Source organism: Crinia signifera, chromosome 4 (assembly GCF_055691185.1).
Source record: "Crinia signifera chromosome 4, ASM5569118v1, whole genome shotgun sequence".
NCBI lineage: Eukaryota > Metazoa > Chordata > Amphibia > Anura > Myobatrachidae > Crinia > Crinia signifera.
Window position 1 is genome coordinate 128,367,947 of NC_139220.1, and position 21,038 is coordinate 128,388,984.

The 21,038-nt window shown below is 41.9% G+C and overlaps 1 protein-coding gene across 1 annotated transcript in view; it reads right to left on the reverse strand.

Moving 5' to 3' along the window:
* FGD6 (FYVE, RhoGEF and PH domain containing 6) overlaps positions 1–21,038 on the reverse strand; it is a 99,425-nt gene that overhangs the window by 36,908 nt on the left and 41,479 nt on the right. The window contains exons 3-9 of the mRNA XM_083182420.1: positions 18,284–18,422; positions 14,305–14,372; positions 14,171–14,201; positions 8,298–8,449; positions 7,939–8,095; positions 5,310–5,397; positions 923–973 (exon numbers count right to left, since the gene is read on the reverse strand). Coding sequence (XP_083038546.1) covers positions 923–973; positions 5,310–5,397; positions 7,939–8,095; positions 8,298–8,449; positions 14,171–14,201; positions 14,305–14,372; positions 18,284–18,422 — 686 coding nt within the window. The remainder of the gene's footprint in view (positions 1–922; positions 974–5,309; positions 5,398–7,938; positions 8,096–8,297; positions 8,450–14,170; positions 14,202–14,304; positions 14,373–18,283; positions 18,423–21,038) is intronic.

Consider the following 21,038-nt stretch of genomic DNA (forward strand, 5'->3'; position numbering starts at 1 on the left):
ACTAAACTTACGAGAGTGATAAAGTTGGAAAAGACCAAGCACCAAACAACCAGCTCCTAGCTGTCATTTTTCAAGCACAGCCTGTAACATGGCAGTTAGAAAGTCGATTGGCTGGTACACTGTCTGTGTCCTCTTTATCTCTCTCTGCTATTCCCCCATGGTGCTATCACAATGTATGCCAGTACACATTTATCATTTACATTCAATTATGTAAATACAATATTTAAAAAGGGATTTTGCATTGTTAAACAACTCCCTATTCAATAGATGTCAGTGGGGGACCAATCACATTGTCTGCAGTTCTCAGTAATATCCCTTTCACATCTCAAAAGCAGAGTTGTACCTGGATTTTGACACGATCTCAGGAGCGACCCAGCATTTGCGAGGAGAAGCTCCCACAGCAACCCGGCAATAAGCCGGGTCGCCAACATTATCGAGAGGGGAGGCGGCGGCACATCACCGGGGTAGGAGGAAGCATTTGGAGCTGATGCTGACTTCTCTCTATAGTGTGAATGGGACCCGGGTCGCTTGACTTGGGTTACTCATGCACAATGCCCAGCAACGTGAGTCCGACCAGGGTAAAACCCTTCTTTTAACCCGGGTCGGATTGCTGGCTGGACCCGGGTTTTTTTTTTTTTTTTCAAAAGGCCCTTTCACACCGGACAGTAACCCGGGTTGACCCGGCAACAACCCGGGTTAGACCACAGTTATTGGTGCGGTGTGAAAGGGGTATTATAGAACTAACTGAGTCCACAGCTTAGAAATGTTTGCACATGGTGAAAGATCCTAGAGCATCAGCTAGGTAGGGGTATAGGCATGTTTGTAAAAATCTATTACATAGGTAGGTGTACTGTAGCTTTAAGCTCAATTCAGAAATGTATAAAAATATATAAAACAAAAGCTTAATGAGGGGTGGCTATACCTTGTGTATCGTTGTAGTCTGATGATTCCTGAGATAGATTCTTGAGATAATCTGTAGAAAAAACTGTCTATAAGTACTACAGATAACACATTAAAAATAAGGATTTTAATGTATTGGATATCTAATGCCAAACAAAATAATGATTTTTGTTGAATTAGACAAAAACTGTACCGTGTCACCACTAGAGGGCCATAGTAGCAAAGCAATGGATAACAAGCTATTTATTTTATTTAATAATGCACAAAGTAGGGCCACATGAATTCCTGCAGCATGTTTAGGCACATTGAGGATCACATGATGATAAAAGACTTGGAACTGGTTCTTGAAAAGCACCTGTCTACTCTGGGAGCAGAAACATTCCTACCCAGATTTGCAGGAAATGAATTATAATATTGCACTATTTATTAAACAAATGATGCAAATTCAAACAAGCAGGCCATCAAAGCAAATCTAGAAATAATCAGTGCTGCGCCACTGTGGCTACAAAAAGCTATACATAAAGCACATACAATTGCACATTTTAAATGTCTGTCAACAGCCAAGTAATTTGTACCAGGCTTGATGCGGGAGGCTCACGAATTTTACATGAGCCTCCCGCTGCCCCACAAACCCTCTCAGTCCTCCCGGTTTCTGGGACCTCCATTAAATCCGGACAGCTCATGTGCGATTCTGGAAATGGCGGGGCCGGCATGGGAGACATCAAAGCCAACCACCGCAGGGATGTGGATAGCGGTGGCCGAGCTGCAGAACATGCTGACAGGAAGTCACAGTGGGAGAAGCAGAGCCAGCAGCTTCTCCCATTGGGGGGAATGCCCAACTCCCCCCCCCCCCCCCCCCCCGCAGCGGGACACTGCCGGCCGCGGGAGGGATGCGGGAATGTCCACAAAAATCGGGACGTTCCCGCGTTTAGCGGGGCAGTTGGGAGGTATGTGTGTGCTCTGGGTGAGTGGGGGTTGCGTATAATGGGGGAGAGGGGGCAGTATGTACTACTGGGGGGGGGGGGTTGGAGCTTAATGTACTGGGGGAGTGGGGGCTGTGCATAATGAGGGAGTGGGGGCTGTGTGTACTCCTGGGGGGAGTAGGGGCTGTGTATAATAGGGAGTGGGGGCTCTATGTACTACTGGGGGGAATAGGGGCTGTTTATAATGGAGTGGAGGCTGTATTTACTAGTGCGGGGGAAGTGGGGGCTGTGTATAATATAATTCTCTCAAACTCTCTCCCCCATTCACACTTTCTCTCTTCCTTTCTCCCCATCTCTCACACTCTTCCTCTCTGTCTCTCGAACTCTCTCCTTCTCACACACATTCCCTCTTTGGCTCCAACCTCTGCATCTCTCACACAAACTTTCCCTCAGTTTCTCACAAATGCACTCTCTTTTCTACTCTCTCTCTTTCAAAAACACACATGCAGCAAGAGAGGCAGAAGAGTTTTCTTTCGTTAAGTGCAGTACTACAGGCAGCAACATCCAAATCTGAATCACACCCAGAGTGTTCCAGAGTATTCTTCTACCACTGCAGGACACACCCCTTAGTGGTGATAGGTAAGCCCACAGGCAGGGCTTCCAAGAGAAATACCCAGTACAACAATTTTTCGGGGGCCCCCTGTAGGGGGTGTGACCACAGCATGTTTGGGGCATGTTTAGCCGAGGCCTCTGGGGATACAGCCACAGCGGGCCATACAGCAAGGCTGCAGCGGCAGAAGGAAAGAGAGGAGCTGCGGACCAGTGACAGAGGCAGCATGGGAGGAGACATGGGACTAGCGGTGCCAATCAGTGGAGGGGAGAGGAGGGGACCAGCAGCATACATCGTCCATAGTAGCGCTGCGCCTCCACACCCCACCCCTCCTCCAGCTCGCCTGGGTGATCTCCGTCTACATGACCCCCGTCACAGAAAAAAAAAGAAATATATATATATATATATAGACATACACACACACACACACACACATACACTGAGGCGGCACTCCCAAAGTTAGGTACAAAACAAACTCCAGCTTAGGGAGATATAATTAAGTCAGTGGCCTCCGGACTGCGCTGCGATGAAGCAGTCAGTTACATGTAGCGGGGTGGCGGCGGCACTTGAAAAAGGAAACTCAGCAGACAGGTGTGTATATATATATATATATCTATCTATCTATCTATCTATATATATATATATATATATATAAAATCTTTTTGTGAACTCTGACCCAGGCTCCAGTGAAATGGCCAGGCCCAGGAAATATGTACCCACCCCCACCCCACACCCCCCCCCCCCCAACCACCACCTCTTGGCGGCCCTGCTCATAGGTGGAGTTAGATACACCGTCTGGGCGGAGCATGACACACCAGTGGCGTAACTATAAAATGTGCGCCCCCCCTCGTTGGAAATTGTGGAAGTGCCGCCTCCTAAAATAAATCTCCCCACAACCGTGCCTCACCACTCAAATGTGCCAAATTAACCTCCCATCTATCCTGTACACAGTAGCCAATAGCCGGCTCTGTGCCGGCGCCCACACAGACCCTGCTGCCGCTCGCACCCCCAAGCCTTACACTAGTTATGCCACTGTGACACACCCTTTCAGTGACGTGGCACATTTTAATAGCAGCTAAAATCTCCCTGGAAATAGTTTTCAAAAGTAGGCAAGTATGATTTGTAGTAGCTTATAGGAAATGTAATCATAGAATCAGATCATATTACGCCGCAGTTGTCCTGAATAACCAGACATTCTCATTTTGTTAGTTTATGGCTAGGTACAAAATCTTACTTTTTTCTCAATATCACATACCAGTCATCATGTAGCAAAGAATGCTTCAGAACAGCGGATTGCCTACCATACATACATACCTACATCCATACCATATATGCATACACCCAAAACACTTTCTAATGGATAATTACATCTTTAGAAAGCAGCTACAAGTGCCTTAAGTCAGAAGGATGTTAATTCCTGCACCATGTAGAGGAAATAAAAGGACTATGCCATAAAACATAAATAAAAAAATAAAAATAAATCTATCATCACTTCAAAATGCCAATAGGGGGTTGACTTTCATTAATGCAAAGAGCATGTCTGTCCTGAACCTGCCTGCTTTGATGTGGCTTTGAGGTTAACACATGAATTTGATGCTCAAAGAGAAGGAAAGCTACACAGTTTAGAGCCGGCTAGGAGGCAAACCCCCACCCCATGAGGCACTGAAACCTTGTACTTTGATGTTGAGCACTGGCTTACATTTTTCAAAAGAAAGCTAAATAAACTGATGTCCTACTGCACAGTCTGTAATAAATACATAGCACAAAGGTGTCACAAAAGGGACATATACATACATACTGTAAATAAGGTTCTGCTCAACCATCTATGCCAACATATAGTGGATTTACCACTGTACTGAAAATAAATGTTAAAAATTACATTTGTAACAATAATAATATCCTTATTATAATCAAAACATTAAACTTATATGTTCTTGAAAATATTATAGTGAAATCTTACAGTATGTACATAGCAAGCATTAGATAGATTTTCCGTGTCATGCTTGAGATACAAATGTGAATTAATTTGTGTAATCTGATTAAGGACCTGTGAGCCTCACTTTAGGGCCTTTAAAGTAATAATCTTGGAAGTGCTGCAATTATCATCAGTTCATATCATCAGAATCCCGACCGCCGAAATCCCGGCACTTTGTCCCTCTGTGGGTGTCCACGACACCCATAGAGGCAGAGTAAATAAGTGTGCTGAGCGTAGCGAGGCACCAGGCACGCTGCGTGGCGAGGGCGGCGAGCCCGCAAGGGCGGGCGATCCAGGCCCCCCCACCTGTCGGAATTTCGGCGGTCGGGATTCTGGCATTGGGATTTTGACCGCTGGGATTTCAAACCAATCCCCCTCCAGCACAGGGTAAGGCACATCAGGTCCTGCCCTGCAATCTGTCTGTAAAATTTTACAGGCATATTGCAAAAGTGTGAGTGCTTCGCACTTTTTGGCCGGGGGCCCGGCGGCGATTTCAGCGGCCCTGGTTGTATTCAGAAAGTCATACGCTTTCCAGCGACATATCACAATGCATGAAAACAACAGAAATAGCTTCTGTTTAAACCCATCTTCTAACTTAGATCGTCCCTTAAGATAAGGTAGTGTGCAAAGTTTGAAGACGAATAGTTAAATCGTTGGAGAGTTATCGTGGAACATCCCTACACACACACACACACACAAACACAAACATCATACAATTTTACTTATGAAGACAATCCATTTAAGTTATCAATGAGGTGGATAGTACTTGAGTATTTCCATTTAAAATATATTGCCTACTTAGTAGTGTATAGTGAATTCTTTGAAGTGTATCTACAGATTAGGAAGGGTAGAAAGATAATTTAAGCAACTGTTTCAATACTGTACAGCTAGTTTTGTGTACCTGTTAAAAGTAGTCTGTACTGAGGAATCCTTTGAACAGGTTTGAGTAAGTAATGCTTCAGTGCTAAACTAGCGCAACGTGCACTCATCTGAAAGAGAAGAAATTCAGGGTGTTTAAAAAGCTTTATAGTTCCTATTCCTACACACTTAGGTACTGTGCAATTAATACACCATGAGAAGACACAAAATAAATCTAAATATGTTTCTTGTAGTGATCAGAACAATCCTAGGATTGCATGACTTCAGATATGATACTTCACTGGTCAGAACATTCGTTTCACATCTATAACAAGGTTTTTTTTTTTATCTGAAAAAAAGGCCCTGATTCTGGTTCACTTGCAAAAGAAAATTATCTCTCTAATGGACAAAACCATGTGCACTGCAGGATGTAGAGAGTTAGATTTGGGTGGGGTGTGTACTTCAAACTGATATCTATATTGCAGTGTAAAAATAAAGCAATCAGTATTTACTCTGCACAGAAACAAAATAACACCCAAATCTAACCCTCTCTGCACATGTTACATCTGCCCCACCAGCAGTGCACATGGTTTTGTCCATTGGAGAGAGAATTTGCTTTTGCGAGTGAACCAGAATCAGGCCCAAAGATTCCATGCTACAGACGCACCGATTTTCTTCCTAATTATCCAGGCCGAGTAAGAAAATAAAATGTCGATGCTGAGTGGAGTTGTTGGAGAATAGTGAGAGAGAGATAGAAAGCTCCCTATTTTGTCAGTCCTGGGGTCAACAATTGCTGATGGCAGCCCTGCCTATGGCCCGCCTCCCCTATAAAAACTGCATTCACATGAATAAAAAAATTCAGGTAGGAGGGGTAGCGACAGTATTGGGGTTCAGTCAATGCATAGTCTACTTTACACCAATAAAATAACCCGGTCATTGCCGAGTCGGTGCTTGGTGTAAAAGGTGTCTAAACAAAATATCTTGGGTCCTGTTAACCGGGAATCCAACACAGGAAATGCTACACGGGTTATCTAACCCAGGGTTCATCCAGAGAAGGTGATTGGAGCTTCTGTTTCTCTGGCAGATGACGTCATCTGTCAATGCCCTGCAGAAAGCATGGAGCATGTGTGCGTCCACCAACTGGACCGATACAGAGATCCGAGAGCTGCTGCTAATCAGGGCAGAAGAGGAAATTAGGCGTCAGATGGCCGGCACTGTTAAGGATGAGATGGGGTATCGTAATATTGCACAGATGCTGGCATCCAAAGGAATTCATCGCACACAAGCAGTTCAGCAAAGTGCACAATCTGAAGCATAAAAAAAGCGGTACTGCAAGGCCAAATTGGGTGCAGTATGATCTGTGCTACAGTGCATTTGGGAACACTGCGCTCAGTAATCCGGTAGTACTAGTTGCAGATAGACGGACAATAGCCAGGATAGCCATGACATACCGGCTACCCAGACCACCAAGCTTTCACCACCGTTCTCACTAGCTACAGAAGGTCAAATAAGAATCTGGAATAGAATCCATTTATCCATCATGAAAATCTTTATTTTTATATAAAGAGCAATTATACTGTGTATTTTGGATAAAAGAAGTATAACAAATATTACAATCGTAGGTGGAAGTTTGCATTGTGTATTAAAAACAATATGTGACTTGGCTGCTACTGTTATAGTAGGTAGCAAATAGGAGTAGTATCCAGCACAGGACATAAACTAGTTACGTGTGAATTATAGAACCAACTAAACAAACAATATATTTGTATACATACAAAAAATTATGTGTTGGAGGTGCCCCCAGGAATTAAGTACTAATATACTTAAACAAAAAGAAACAGTGGTCCAAGAAGAATTCCTTTTTGGAGGCACACTTTTGAAAGAGTAAGGATAATGTTGAATGAGTACTCATTCAACATTATCCTTACTCTTTCAAAAGTGTGCCTCCAAAAAGGAATTCTTCTTTTGAACGGTGGCCCACTATCTATGGACCACTGTTTCTTTTTGTTTAAGTATATTGCTACTGTTATAGTGCAATCTGCAAGGTTGCATTTATGTTAATAAAAGCCTGTATTTTTCTTCTAATCAGTGATTGTTATTTAAGTCATATTTTTTCATTGCGATAACTATTAACCATGAACTGCCAATTTGGGGATGTAGTTAAAAGGTTGACAAAAACCATGTTGACAATATTAAAATGTCTACAGGCAACATGTCCAAAGTCTCTGAATGTCATCATTAGGGTAAGGCTGCGGGTGGAAGGCCTAGAGTAAGACACTAGGGTGAAGTTAAGTTAGGGTTAGGCTGCAGACAGGAGCGTTATGATCAGGCACTACAGGGAGGGGTAGGGATTAGGGTGAGGTATAGTTGAAAAATACTTATCAAAAAATGGAGGATCAGAGCTGTGACATAGAAGTGATAGTCATATGACTGCCAGAACCCAGAAAAGGTCGCTGCAGAAGGTAAATCACCACCTGGTCACCAGCACGAAATGTCATCATTTGAATATGTCAATATTTTATCACTGTCTACGTGATTAATGTTGACATTAACACCCGATTTAAATTTCTGAAAATGAATGCTTAAATATGTATTTAAAAATAATCTTTACTTAAAAATGGTTTATGAAACGTATAAAAACATGTGTGTGGCAGATGTTCAGATGTCATTACCTCAAAATCTTTAACAACCCCGGCAAAAGCGGTGTTCTTCTTGCACTGCTCATCAAGTAATGCCACATTCCCATCAAATTCTCGGATGTACGTAGAATACATCTTCAGGTAAGGACCTTTCTTCACAAAAATATCAGAGATTTTCTGTTGCTCGTTCCTAGATATCAATGACAATATTTAATATATAGAAGAGCAGTGATGTAGGCAGGGTCATCAAATGTCACATCCTGATATTTCTATTTTCAAGGGATCGTGTCCAATGTAGTAATGCATCTGCCGCCACTATTATATTTACAAATTAGAGGAAACAAGATTGCCATTTGTCTGTGTCCAATATAAAATAGATAACCCATACATACCACTGTGACATCCTCCCATGTAGCTCTCTCAGCACGTCGCGGTTCAGTTCATACAGCTGAGGCAGGTAGTACAGGATTTGATTAAGGATCTTGTCCTCAATCACTGGCTTTCCAAGATGTTTGGAGGCCTGAGCTACAGCGTAGCGGAAATCCTGCCAAAGTAAGTTTAACAAAACCTGGTTTAAACAATATCACTTCCTCTACAGTGCAAGCGAAGCATTGAAAAGATTGTGCTTGTAATAGAACCTTTACATGCAGACAGTGAGATGATATTATTGTAGTATAACATTAAATAGCTGTAAAACAAACACTTTTAAACAGGTTTTGAAATATTGGCTTCTCTAATGCAAGCCAGGCACGTAAAGCAAGTGTCTATTTCAGCTGTTGATGAACTACACATCCCAGCATGCCTTGCATCAGTTTCAGCATGGCCACATAGCAAAACTAAGGCAAGTCATGCTGGCAGGTGTAGTTCATCAACAGCTGGGGGGACGCTTATTGCCCACCCCTAGTCTATTTGGTGGTATATAGAAGTCAGTTTAAACAATGCTTGTAAGAAAAGAAAAAAACAATTCTCATAGAAACATAGAATGTGACAATAGAGAGCAACCATTATTCACAACTATTTTGCCCCTTTTTAACAATATTTGTTACCTCAAACACTATTTGATCCTTATTTCTTTGTAAGGATATCCTAAAGTCTATATTGCATGCATGTGTAAATTGCTTTACTGTCTTAGCCTCTACCACCTCTGATGGGAGGATATTCCACTTGTTCACTACCATTTCTGGGAAGTAATTTTCCTGAAATTTCCCCTAAATCTACCTCCCCCCAGTGTCAGTGCATGTCCTCATATTCTAATACTGCTCTTCATTTCAAGAATGGTTCCCTGCTGGACCTTGATAATACCCCTGCTATATTTGTAAGTGGCCCCCCTTTCCCTTCTCTGCTCCACATTATTAAGTCTTTCCATATGTTATAGAGTTTTGTTAAGGCCTGAGTATCCATTTAAGACAGCATCAGAGTGAAATTGAAAACAGACCCACCCTTGGTTACTCTATTTTACTTGGTCTTTCCGGGTAAGTTTTGTGATGTAGGCCATGCACTGTTTTAGTTGCTCTTCATTGTACCTTCTCTAATAGGTTTATAGCCTTCTGGAGAAATGGCACCCACAACTGGATACAGCATTCTAGATGAGGCCATACCAACGACATTATTACTTCTTTCTTTCTGCTGCAGATTCTTCTATGTCTTCCTTGTTGCTTTGTTACATTGCTTAGCTGCTTGGAAGTCATCTGAATTAGTGACTTCTAAACCACAAATAAGGGTATTCAATTAGGTGTTTTTAAGACCATTTGAAAAAAAAATGCACTTTTTGATGTTTCAAATGTAGTTTTGACCTATTCAATTAAAGTGAAGTTTTTTTTGGCTAGTTGAAAAAGTAACGGTCAAAATCAGTGTGGATGGCAGATAGCTGAGTCATATGTTTTGTCAAAACTGTGGACGTTTTCGCCTGTGTTTTTAAGTTACTTTTCGACGATGACAACTCAACTTTAAACAAGTGAATCGGCATTGGTGGGGGAAAAAAGCCTATAAAACCGTGAGAAAACGCCTGCAATTAAATATTAAAGACAGTTTTTTCGCCAAAATTACGGACTTGACTGAATACCTTTCTTAGGGGCTCATTTATCACCATCCGTATCTAAGGATGCAGGTGTGTGATCTGATAATATCACCCAAACATGCAATGTGAAAATTGCATACATTGCAGATATGTATCAATTATCTCAAGCTTAGACAGTGCTTGTGAATAAGCTCTCTCCTTGCAATGAGTCGCTGCGCCACCATCAAGATATTTTTCATGAAAAACACCCCAATGTTGTATTGCGCATGCACCACCGCTGTCACCCCCCTCACCATCGCGACCCCCTCCCCCCCATGCACCACGAGCCCTTTTCTCTGCTGATTTATTTAAAGTATATCTCTATCATTTACAAATCATAGAATATATGTATTTAAAAAAAAAAAAAAACCTTACAAATTGCTTCGCCTGTCCAAAAAAATGGGCATGCTAGACCTAGAAAGATTCAACTAATTCAATTAGGATTAATTTTATATACAGTAAAAGGTTTGCAAATCTTACTGTATATAAGCTCACATATAGAATTAAAATGAAAATGAGGAGACAGAAGTTATTTGGCGTAGAAAAAAACTATTCACATTTCCTAATTATCAAAACTATATACAGATTAAAATAGAATTTATAATTGGCCATATATTGGACGTTTCTTTGTATTCTTGCGATTACAATAAAGACTACTGTTTATAAAAAAAAATAAAAAAATCATATTTGTTTTTTTGTATTATTTGTTTTTTTTGGACATAAAAAAAGAAATAAAAACATTTGTAGAGCTAGAATTCTTACAACGTATAGTACAACAAGCTCATTTACATGCTTAAACTCGCCTCACATGATCTAGAGAGCATGCTAAAAATCTCTTTTACAGAATGCCGGTTCTGTTATTATATACTTATCTACTGCTAAAACTCCAAGAGATCGCAAACCACTTTGCATAAAAATGTCTCCAACTACATTTTCTTTCATTTTAATGGTGACTTGGGATTAAAAACTAAGTTTAGTTTGTGGTTTTAGCGGGGGAGAAGAAAAACTAAAAACTCCAGTGTTTCCTGAAAAACAGGAAAGATACATGGCTAACCTCTCATCAGTACTTGTTTCCTGCAAGAATATACTTCTAATCAAACACAAAACATCTAAAGCTATGCTGCAGACAGAAAACTGCTCAGATCAGGCTTTACTTATTTATTGTTTTTATTTTAATAATAAAATTATTTTAAGTTGTTAACGAGCTGCAAATTTGTTTTAATTAGCTGCAGGCTATTAGCTCCTGTGTAAAGTGATTGACGCTATTTGATTATATCCCATGGTAAGCAGAGCTGGAAGCAGAATTTGTGGGGCCCAGTACAAAGTAAACAGGTAGGGCCTCTTAAAAGGAAGTACATAAAGAGTGTGGGGGGGGGGGGGACTCAATCACAGGCACAGAGGGGAGGGGGCTGCAAACAAAGGCAGGTACTTGTTTCCTAGCACGGCGCCCGTCGTAGGTGATCGCATACCTTAAGTTAAGGTATGCGATGGATGCGACCGACGCGATTTTAGGGCTATTTTTAGGCTTTTCCCCGACAATTAAAAAATTGCATCCATCGCATGCCTTAAGTTAAGGCATGCGATGCGACCAATGCGATGGACGCGATTTTACATAGGGAACAATGTTAAATGGGCCAATGGACCCGATTTTTCATTGTATACCCACCCTTATGGGTATTTTACATGACAAATGACCCCCCCCCCCCCAACATTGTTAACGCCACCCCACGATGAACTGCAACCCGAAGCGTGGCGAGTGCAGCGACCCCTCGAGGGGCGGCGGTACACGTCCTCCGACCTTTTTCTCGCTGTGCTCGCCACACTATATAAAATCAACTCCACGCCGACGTGGATAGTGGGGGTATGAAAAGTTCGTAGGACGCGTACCGCCGCCGCTCGCCACGCTTCGGGTTCGCGTTGATCGTGGGGTGGCGTTAACAATGGGGGGGGCATTTGACCCATCAGGGTTGGGAAACAATAAAAAATTGGAGTCTGGGGGCCATTTAACATTGGGGACAATGTTAAATTGGGTCTCAGGGACCATTTTACATTGATTCCAATGTAAAAATCGCTTTGATCGCATGCGATTTAGTTGCATGCGATGGACGCGATTTCGGGGGTCCCGATGGATACAATTTTTATCGTTGGTGCCGTGCTAGGAAACAAGTACCCAAAGGCACAGGTGAAGTGAGCAGGAAAAGAGGTATACATGGAGTAGAAATAGTGAGAGAAAGAAAGTTAATTATATAAACGATATACCTGGTGATGGCATGTGTGAGTAATGGGGGGGGGGGGGGGGGGTGATTGGGTTGTGTCTGATATAAAAATCTTCAGACACAGAGTCTTTAAAAGCAGCCAATAACTGGAGAGGTGGATTATTGAGGGTAGCTATCTGCACTCTAAAGGACCCACCCTTCAGACGTAAGCTAAGATAAGCAGACAATCTGATTCATTTCTATGTTGCCAGTTTGCACCAGGCCCTGGTGAGTACTGACAGCAGCCACCAACACTCTAATTCTCCTCTGCTTGCAAAAAATAAATATTTTTTTTAAATCTGAATAATAATAAAAAAAAAAGACAGACACGTGTACCCCTTGATGGCAGCCCTGGTGGTAAGGAAGAGATGGGAGAGGGAAAAGAGCTTGCAGGAAGAGGAGGTGGGACAGAGACGGGACGAACAGAGAGTAGAGAGATAGATTGCAGGAAGAGGGAGAGAGAGATGGCAGGGAGAGAGAACGAGAGATGAAGGAAGAGTGAGCCAGAGAGAGATGAGAGAGATAGACGAGAGGAGGAGAGATGAGTGAGATAGTGGGGTTGAGAGTGAAGGAAAAGGGGTGAGAAGTGATATATAGTGATAGAGGAAGATTGGGAGGGACATAGAGATAGTAAAGGGAAGAAAATTGGGAGATAAAAGAGGTCGAGAGATATGAAAGGAGAGGAAGAGAAAGAAAGGAGGAAGATGGAGAGGGGAGGAAAACGGAGGAAGGAAGAACAGAGAAGAGGGGTCAGATATACATGGGATGAAGAGGAGGTGGGAGGAATAGAAGAAGAGAGATGGGAGTACAAGGGGAGAGAGAGCATGGTGGAGGATGTACAGGGAGAAAGATCTGAGAAATAGGATGAGAAAGCTGGAGGAGTGGAAAGGAGGAAGAAAGAAAGAAAAAAGGACAACTTGAGAGGGGAGAGAGAATGACAGAAAGAGCAAGAAGAGAGGAGAGAGAGAATGGAGCAATAGAGGGTGGAGGGAGAGGTGACAGGAAGAGGGATAAAAAAAAGTGAGCAAGAGATGGGAGAAGAGTAGGCAACTGGGAGGAAAAGGGGAAGTGAGATAAAGAAGGGAAGAAGAGAGACATGGAGGAAAAGTTGTAGGGAGCAAGAGATGGAGCTAGAGTGGGAGGGAGCAATAGAGGGAAAAAAGAGATGGAGGAAGTTTGGGAGGGACAGCTAGATGGGTAAGACCAGGAGGCACAGAGATAGATGGAAATGGGTAAAGAGGGATGAAGCTTGAGAAGACATGAATGTGGAGCAATAAGGGAGGAAGAGTGTGAATGAAGAAAGTGAGGATGAAAGATATGTAAGATATACGAGGAAGAGAAATAGGTAGGTGGAGAGTCTTGCAATAGATGCTGACTATTTACTTTGAATATATGAATAAATGCGCTGACCAATACTTTGTAGTTTGACATTTAAGTAATGGTGGTTGCCTATTACCAGCTGTTGTCAGAGACTAAATTTACCATCACTATTTTCTCAGCAGTCATGGATTTCCTCATAAACGGCTAGATCCACCAAGCTTCAAAAAGTGATAACATGTAGAGTGATAAACAACCAGCTCCTAACTGTCATGTTACAGGCTGGGTCTGAATAATTACAGCTAGGAGCTGATTGGCTGGTTGCTTGTTTGTCATTCTCCACTTGGTACATCTGGCCCAAAGAATTGTGATAATCCAATAGTCACAGCAATTTCAACTACAGTGTTGCGTTGTTGTAAATCGTATCTTTAGCCATACAGTTGTCAGAGGACTATCCATATATGTATATTAAATAAATAGGATTGTAGTTTATGAAAGTTGCTTGGGTAAAGTTGTCATAGTTTTTAAGGAACATGAATAAGAAAGCAAATACATTTCTGGAAAGTAAGGTGAAAGAGAAAATGTAGTCAGATAAAAAAAGTTTAAGACATTGCAAATAAAGTGGAATTCTACTTACAATATGCAACAGCTTAAGGACATCAACAAACCTGTCAATAAAAAAAAATTAAAAAATATTACATTTGAAAAATGAATTGAGAAACAAAGTAAAAAAACATCTAAAAACTGTAAATGAACTAGATCCCAACTTACACTTTCTCTGAGCTCATGATCTCTTTGGCAATGTAATACACCTTTGACTTCTTCGGAGACTTCGTTTTCTGCATGTAAGAGTACACATTAAAATGGCAGCAGCATTAAAAAAATACAACAATCTGAAGTTGGGCCTGATTAAAATGCGGTCACAATGCTGAAACAGCAGGGATCATTTGCAATGATGGAACTGCAAGGCCTCACCAGTGTAGCAGCTACCCAAAAATAAACAGAGATAGCCACTGAAGCCATCGTATCATGCCCAGCAGCTGCATATTCTGATGCAAGCACAATGCAGATGTGAGAAACATCGACCCCTTGAGTGCCTCACAGAATGGCTGTGGGAGCTGCAATGCTGACACCATTTTAATGCGATTGCAGTAGCCCCCCGAGACACGTCCCATTGCCACCACCAAACAGCCATCCTGTCAATCACTCTGTGTCTTATTCCTGATTGCAATCGACATCACAGAGGTACCTGGGAACATACACAAAACCACCGCAATGCATGCACATTCTATGCGCAATGCTCAATGGTGACACAGTTACAGTTGCAACCGCATCTAAATCGGGCCCTGTGTTTAAATTCTACTACACATAATAAGTAATAAATAAACATCAAAGTAGAGAACACACTGGAATAAAAATGACCAATGTAATATAGCAGTGGTTCCCAAACTGTGTGCTGCGGCACCCCGAGGTGCCTCAGAAGACTTGCAGGGGTGCCTTGGAATTGTGTTCCTATGCACTATATAGTCTAAATTGTGCCCCTCCATGCATGCCGTGCTATGCAAGTCCCGATGCAATCTGATCGCATCGGGACTCGCATAGCATGGCAATCGCCCCCGTGTGTACACACCATAAGGATGACATATAAACAACTTACGGTACTTGTTTCCTAGCACGGCACCCATCGCATCGCATACCATAAGGCATACGATGGTATGCGATGTGATGTTACGCGATGGCAGCCGATGTTGTACAATTTTAAATTGTATACCATCGAAATTGTATGCCATATACTATGGTATACGATTTGAAATTGTATAAGCACCCTAATGGGTGTTTTCAATGTTAAATGTGCCCCCTATAAGATAAATAATTGTATAAGCACTGTAATGGGTGGTTACAATGTAAAAAGCACCCCCACGCCACCCGTACTATCAACGCCAACCCAAACCGTGGTGAACTATATAAAATCAACTCCACGCCGACGTGGATAGTGGGGGTATGAAAAGGTCGGAGGACGCGTACCGCTGCGCTCGCCATGCTTTGGGTTGGCGTTGATATTGGGGGTGGCATGGGGGTGCATTTAACATTGTAAGCACCCATTAGGGTGCTTATACAATTCAAAATCGTATAGGGTGCTTATACAATTTAAAATCGCAAATTCTACCCAGGTCAGGACCTGGGTAGAAGTCCTGTGTAAAGGGACATGGGTTAACCCCTTTTACACCACAAAAGGGTATTACAATGCATTCATGTATTTCTGCATAACATGTAGAGCTTTTTGTTTTTTCCTTGGTAAAGGTACAAGTTGCCTTTGCAGTAGGATGTAAACGTTGGCAATGTAATCAAGACTTGCATCCCTAGCGGCCACTACTAGCACCAGACTTGCACTTTTTTGCCTTCAGGCCTATGGGTCTTTGAACAAAAATCTGCGAGTCGGCAGTACCATAAGTGCTTACTCGCTGCCGCCATTTTCATTGCAGGTATACATTGCATGAATCTTCTAAGATCAGAGGACATTTTAATATGGTATATAAAATGTCACATACAACTACACTATATAAAAGGTGGAAGTTCATAATGTAAGAGATGGCTCCTTTAACAGAACAGTATTCACTAGTGCATAGAAAATGTTTGCTACTTATTTATATCTTCAGCTATTTCTGAACTAAATAATGCAAAAGTAAAGAGAACTTGGTGTGATTATGTGGAGTGTGGGTTTTTGGGAACTGGGCCATAGTTATTGATAACACAGCTGTCAGCTGTGCTATACTTGTTTACCACATGTGTTTGAATTGGATATCTCAAATATTTTTTTTTTTTTTCAATTTGTAGGTTTCTGCAGTAAGCCTAAAAATAGTTAAGAAAAATCCTGCAATAATTATAGCTATGGATTATATCATTATTTTAGTAGATGTGAAACAAAGGTACTTGTGAGTTATCTGGGCGTCCGATTTTGGATCCGATATCGTATGCGATATCGTATGCGATATCGCATGCAAATCGCATGCAAATCGTAAATACAAAATCGGGAGCCTCACAAGTACCGATTTGCTATTCATTTCATTACCCCACTATCCCCAAAGTGTGTCTATCAACGTGAACCCGAAGCGTGGCGAGCGCAGCGAGCCCGCGAGGGGCGGCGGTACGCGTCCTCCGACCTTTTCATGCCCTACTATCCACTAGGGCGTGGAGTGAGAATAGAATAGTGTGGCGAGCGCAGCGAGCCACCGAGCCCGAAGCGTGGCGAGCGCAGCGAGCCCCGCGAGGGGACGCGGACACCTTCACAGGTATCCGCGTGCCCTTGCGGGCTTCACAGGTGTCCGCGTCCCCTCGCGGGGCTCGCTGCGCTCGCCACGCTTCGGGCTCGGTGGCTCGCTGCGCTCGCCACACTATTCTATTCTCACTCCACGCCCTAGTGGATAGTAGGGCATGAAAAGGTCGGAGGACGCGTACCGCCGCCCCTCGCGGGCTCGCTGCGCTCGCCACGCTTCGGGTTCACGTTGATAGACACACTTTGGGGATAGTGGGGTAATGAAATGAATAGCAAATCTGATGCAAATCGCATGCTAAATCGCATGTAAATTGCATGTAAATCGCAAATCGGATCCGATATCGTATGCGATATCGTATGCGATATCGCATGCAAATCGCATGCAAATCGTAAATACAAAATCGGACGCCCGGATAACTCACAAGTACCGAAACAAAATATAAAGGGGATGGCAAGTGTCAGACGTTACAGGATATGAACTTATAGTCTTATTTTTTTAAATATATGTAAATGGAGCACAGCCAACCTGACTAGGGGCCTTATTCAGCATTGCTCGCTGAATAATGAAAATTGCTCCGCAGACAGGGGGCTACCGTACTTATGCCAGCACCTTGCATTTCTGTGATGCGCTCGCAAATATTTTGCAATCACATCGTGGGAAGGGACACAGCATCCTGGGCAGCCCAAAGCATGTTAGAGAAACCAGTTGCAGTTTTGCGACATTTCGCAAAACTACAAAAGATATTGAATCAGGACCTAGTAATTATTATTAAGTGATTTGATAAAGTCATTACTAAAAGTTTTTATTGCATGTTCAACAGTTGCTAAATAATAAATTGTTGGCTATGTCTCAAGTTTAATGGTGTGTACACACGGTGAGATTCCCTTGCTATTCGACTTAAGATTTGAGTGCTATGCAATCTTTGCTATCTCTATACGTTTTACATACAATTCATGCTATCTGCATTAGATTTGCACTATATAGTCATTGCTGCCATGTCTATCTAGGTTTCGATTTGTGCTGTCCTGGGAGCGCGCATCGGGATCGCAAGGTAAAAAACCACTGCGATCTGCATACGATCTGCATGCGATTTTGACTATATAGTCAAAATCTAATGTCAAATCTCACTGTATATGTACACAGCATAACCTTTCTCCTCTTTAAATCAGACTACAAACCAGACGATTCTGATCATGCTTTAAAGGGGATATGTATTAATCCTTGGATGGAGAAAGTGGAGAGAGATAGAGTATTGACCAATCAGTGCCTTTCATTTTTGCAGCACAGCCTGTCACATGAGAGTTTAATGTTGATTGGTTCTTACTTTATCTCTCGGCAAGCTGTGATAGATCTCTTTCTAAGTGCTAAGCAGCAATCCAAACTAAATAAAGCCAGCCATTCAGCGCTCCCAAGTAGCATTTTTAATGCTCTAGATATAACTAAAGGCATTTATTATGAAACAGTGGTCTACACACCAATTTGTATTCCAAGTTATCAAGATCAACTTTGCTGGAATCTGAGCTGAACTCATCTTCATCAGAGCTATTGAGCATTTCCTCTTCATCGGAGTGAAGAATACCCAAGTCATCTTCAGGATCTTCTTGAGACACCTCCCTAGAAATGACAACAAAATGCAGAAAAATGAATGCAAGAATAGCTGGCACATATTCTCCTGTTTTTCTATAGTAATAGATAATAAACTTTTTTTTGTGAATCAGCGCTAAGGCGCTAATTGTTCATGTGATAGCTGTTGGCAAAGTGCAGGTGCTGCAGCCAGGAACACTTAAGGCCTCCATGCACTTATACTTTTTTGGCCGACTTCAACCGATTCCTAGTGATCGGGATGAGAAATCAGGTAAAATTGTCCAAAAATGGCATGTGTTTGACATCCCATACAATTTGATGCGTGGTCCCGTGTGCATCGGATCAGAGTTGGAGGTCGGACCTGCCTGCACATCCAACCTCCGAATTCCCAGGGGGGGGGGGGGGGGGGGAGGAACTGGGTCGCATGCGATACATCACATGTAAAAGGACCACATGCAATATGCGGGAAGGGGAATCGGATAGCCATACACTGCTGCGACTTCTCATAGTAGTGTATGGCCACCTTAAGTCAAAAGGCTGCCCGCTGCACTACTCTATTTATTGCTGGATAAGGAATCTCTACCTTCTGTGACTGTGGAAAACTGCTATGCTAATTGCAATTTCCTAACAGGAGGACTGGTAAACAACATACAGTAGCTTTTTATTTGTGCATGGAGTTGCAACTTCCTCTGGGTTAATGAAAGGAGACTTTGGTGTATGTAAAGAGTTTGAAGAGGAACTGGATAAAAACAATTTGTTTATTTTCAAGAATTTCCTCTACATTCCTTAGCTATACATGTATGGCAGGAGGAAAAGAATTTGTTCGTTTTCAAATTGTTTTCTTTTACCAGTTGTTCATTAAGGAAGTAAAATGCAAACAATTCTTGTATAAACTACATAGAATAGATACTTTAAATCTGTGTGATAAATATACAAAAAGAGGAATGCAAATTACCAGTTCCTGTGTAATATGAGCTGTATTGTGTCTTCTGACTATATATAAGGGTTTGTGAGCACTGAGTTGATCATCGTCATCATCATAGAGATAGCTGCTGTAAACATCTTGGGTGAAATTTACTAAGATGTGAAATACACTTTACAGGTCATGTTGCTATGGGAAACACACAAGCTACTTCTTATTTATTTACCACCTTCTAGAAGATAGTAGACATAATGTGACTGGTTGCCCATAGCAACATGACCTGTGAAGTGTATTTTACATCTTAGTAAATTTCACCCCTTGTACGATGTAACATCTGAGCAATGCTTATAAAGGAAAAAAGGGTCTTCCTATAGATGTTTTGAGCAATAAACATCTTGACAACTGCTTTTATCTTGTGACCAACAGGTATGCAACATTCATCTTAAATTGTTCTGGATTGAGACAAGCTTTTCCAAGCTCCACTCATTGCCAGCTACCATGCAAAGCTTGGTCAATGGTTAGTGACCAGTGTGGGGGGGGGGGGGGGTTAACCGACACCAGTAGTGGCATACACAGTAGCGCATACACAGCAGTAAGCTGTATCAGGTGCCAGAGGTAAGAGAAACATGGTTCCAGGTGCCACTATGGTAGAACCTTTGTGGTGGCAGCGGATGTAGTAACAGGTGGTTGTTGATGGTAAGAAGGATACCCCTATTGACCCAGGTCCAGTGGGACCCCCAATCCAAATCTGTGATCAATTGGCGCATCAGCACACACTAATATTATGTGATTATCATCATTCTAACACATCAAATTGACAACTACATAGAATACAAGTCCCATCTTGGTTTTGCTTTCCCATGTCTGGAGCTGGGAAGTCCAATGGAAAGATAGTTTTTCTTCCTTCTTCCCCATTATTTTTCTTAAATAGTTTTTCATTTAAATTTGCTCTTTTCCTGTATTTCTGACTGAGCTTGATATGGCGGTTGAACAACTTCTGACATTTTGTGACATTCAAGTGACACATCAATTACCACGCTAAAGTTAATTGATGTAGGATTATATATCCTTTATGGATGTCACTGTAGCCTACAGGTAGAAAAAAAAAGTCACTGATGAGGACTTGTACCAACTGAATTGTAAAGAATAAGTCACCACCAAGTAGGACCTGCAAGTGAACTACATCCATATAAAAACTCTCTAGGTTACAGGAACTCTGCAACCGTATGGAAGCTAGTTATAGATTGGCTTGCTAATGGCCTCTTAGGTGCTGATTTTTTAATGAGATTTAATCATACGCAACAGGTTTTACAACTCGATGCGAATGATAAATAGTGCATTTATAAGATGCAATAAATTTTAACCCTTTGAGTGCCAACATTGCTGTGAGAGATGTGCAAAATATCTGCTAAAATGCCAGTGTCGCTCACAGCAACTGTTCTTTTTTTTGATGCAATGTTTAACAAAACTTCAATTAATTGACTTCAGATTATTTGCCGGCAATAACTAAAGGGATTCATATTCCTTACCATCAATTCTGACATTTTAAGCCGGTATTTTGAACATCTCTCATAGCAACATTGGCACAGCAGAAATGCTTTAACTACTTCAAAATACAAAATAACATTTAAATATTGTACAAGACCTAGCAGTAGAAAAGCTGAATGGCTTCTGGAATTTTAGACACAGACATCATTGACCGATGAGCATTGATATCTAGTGTT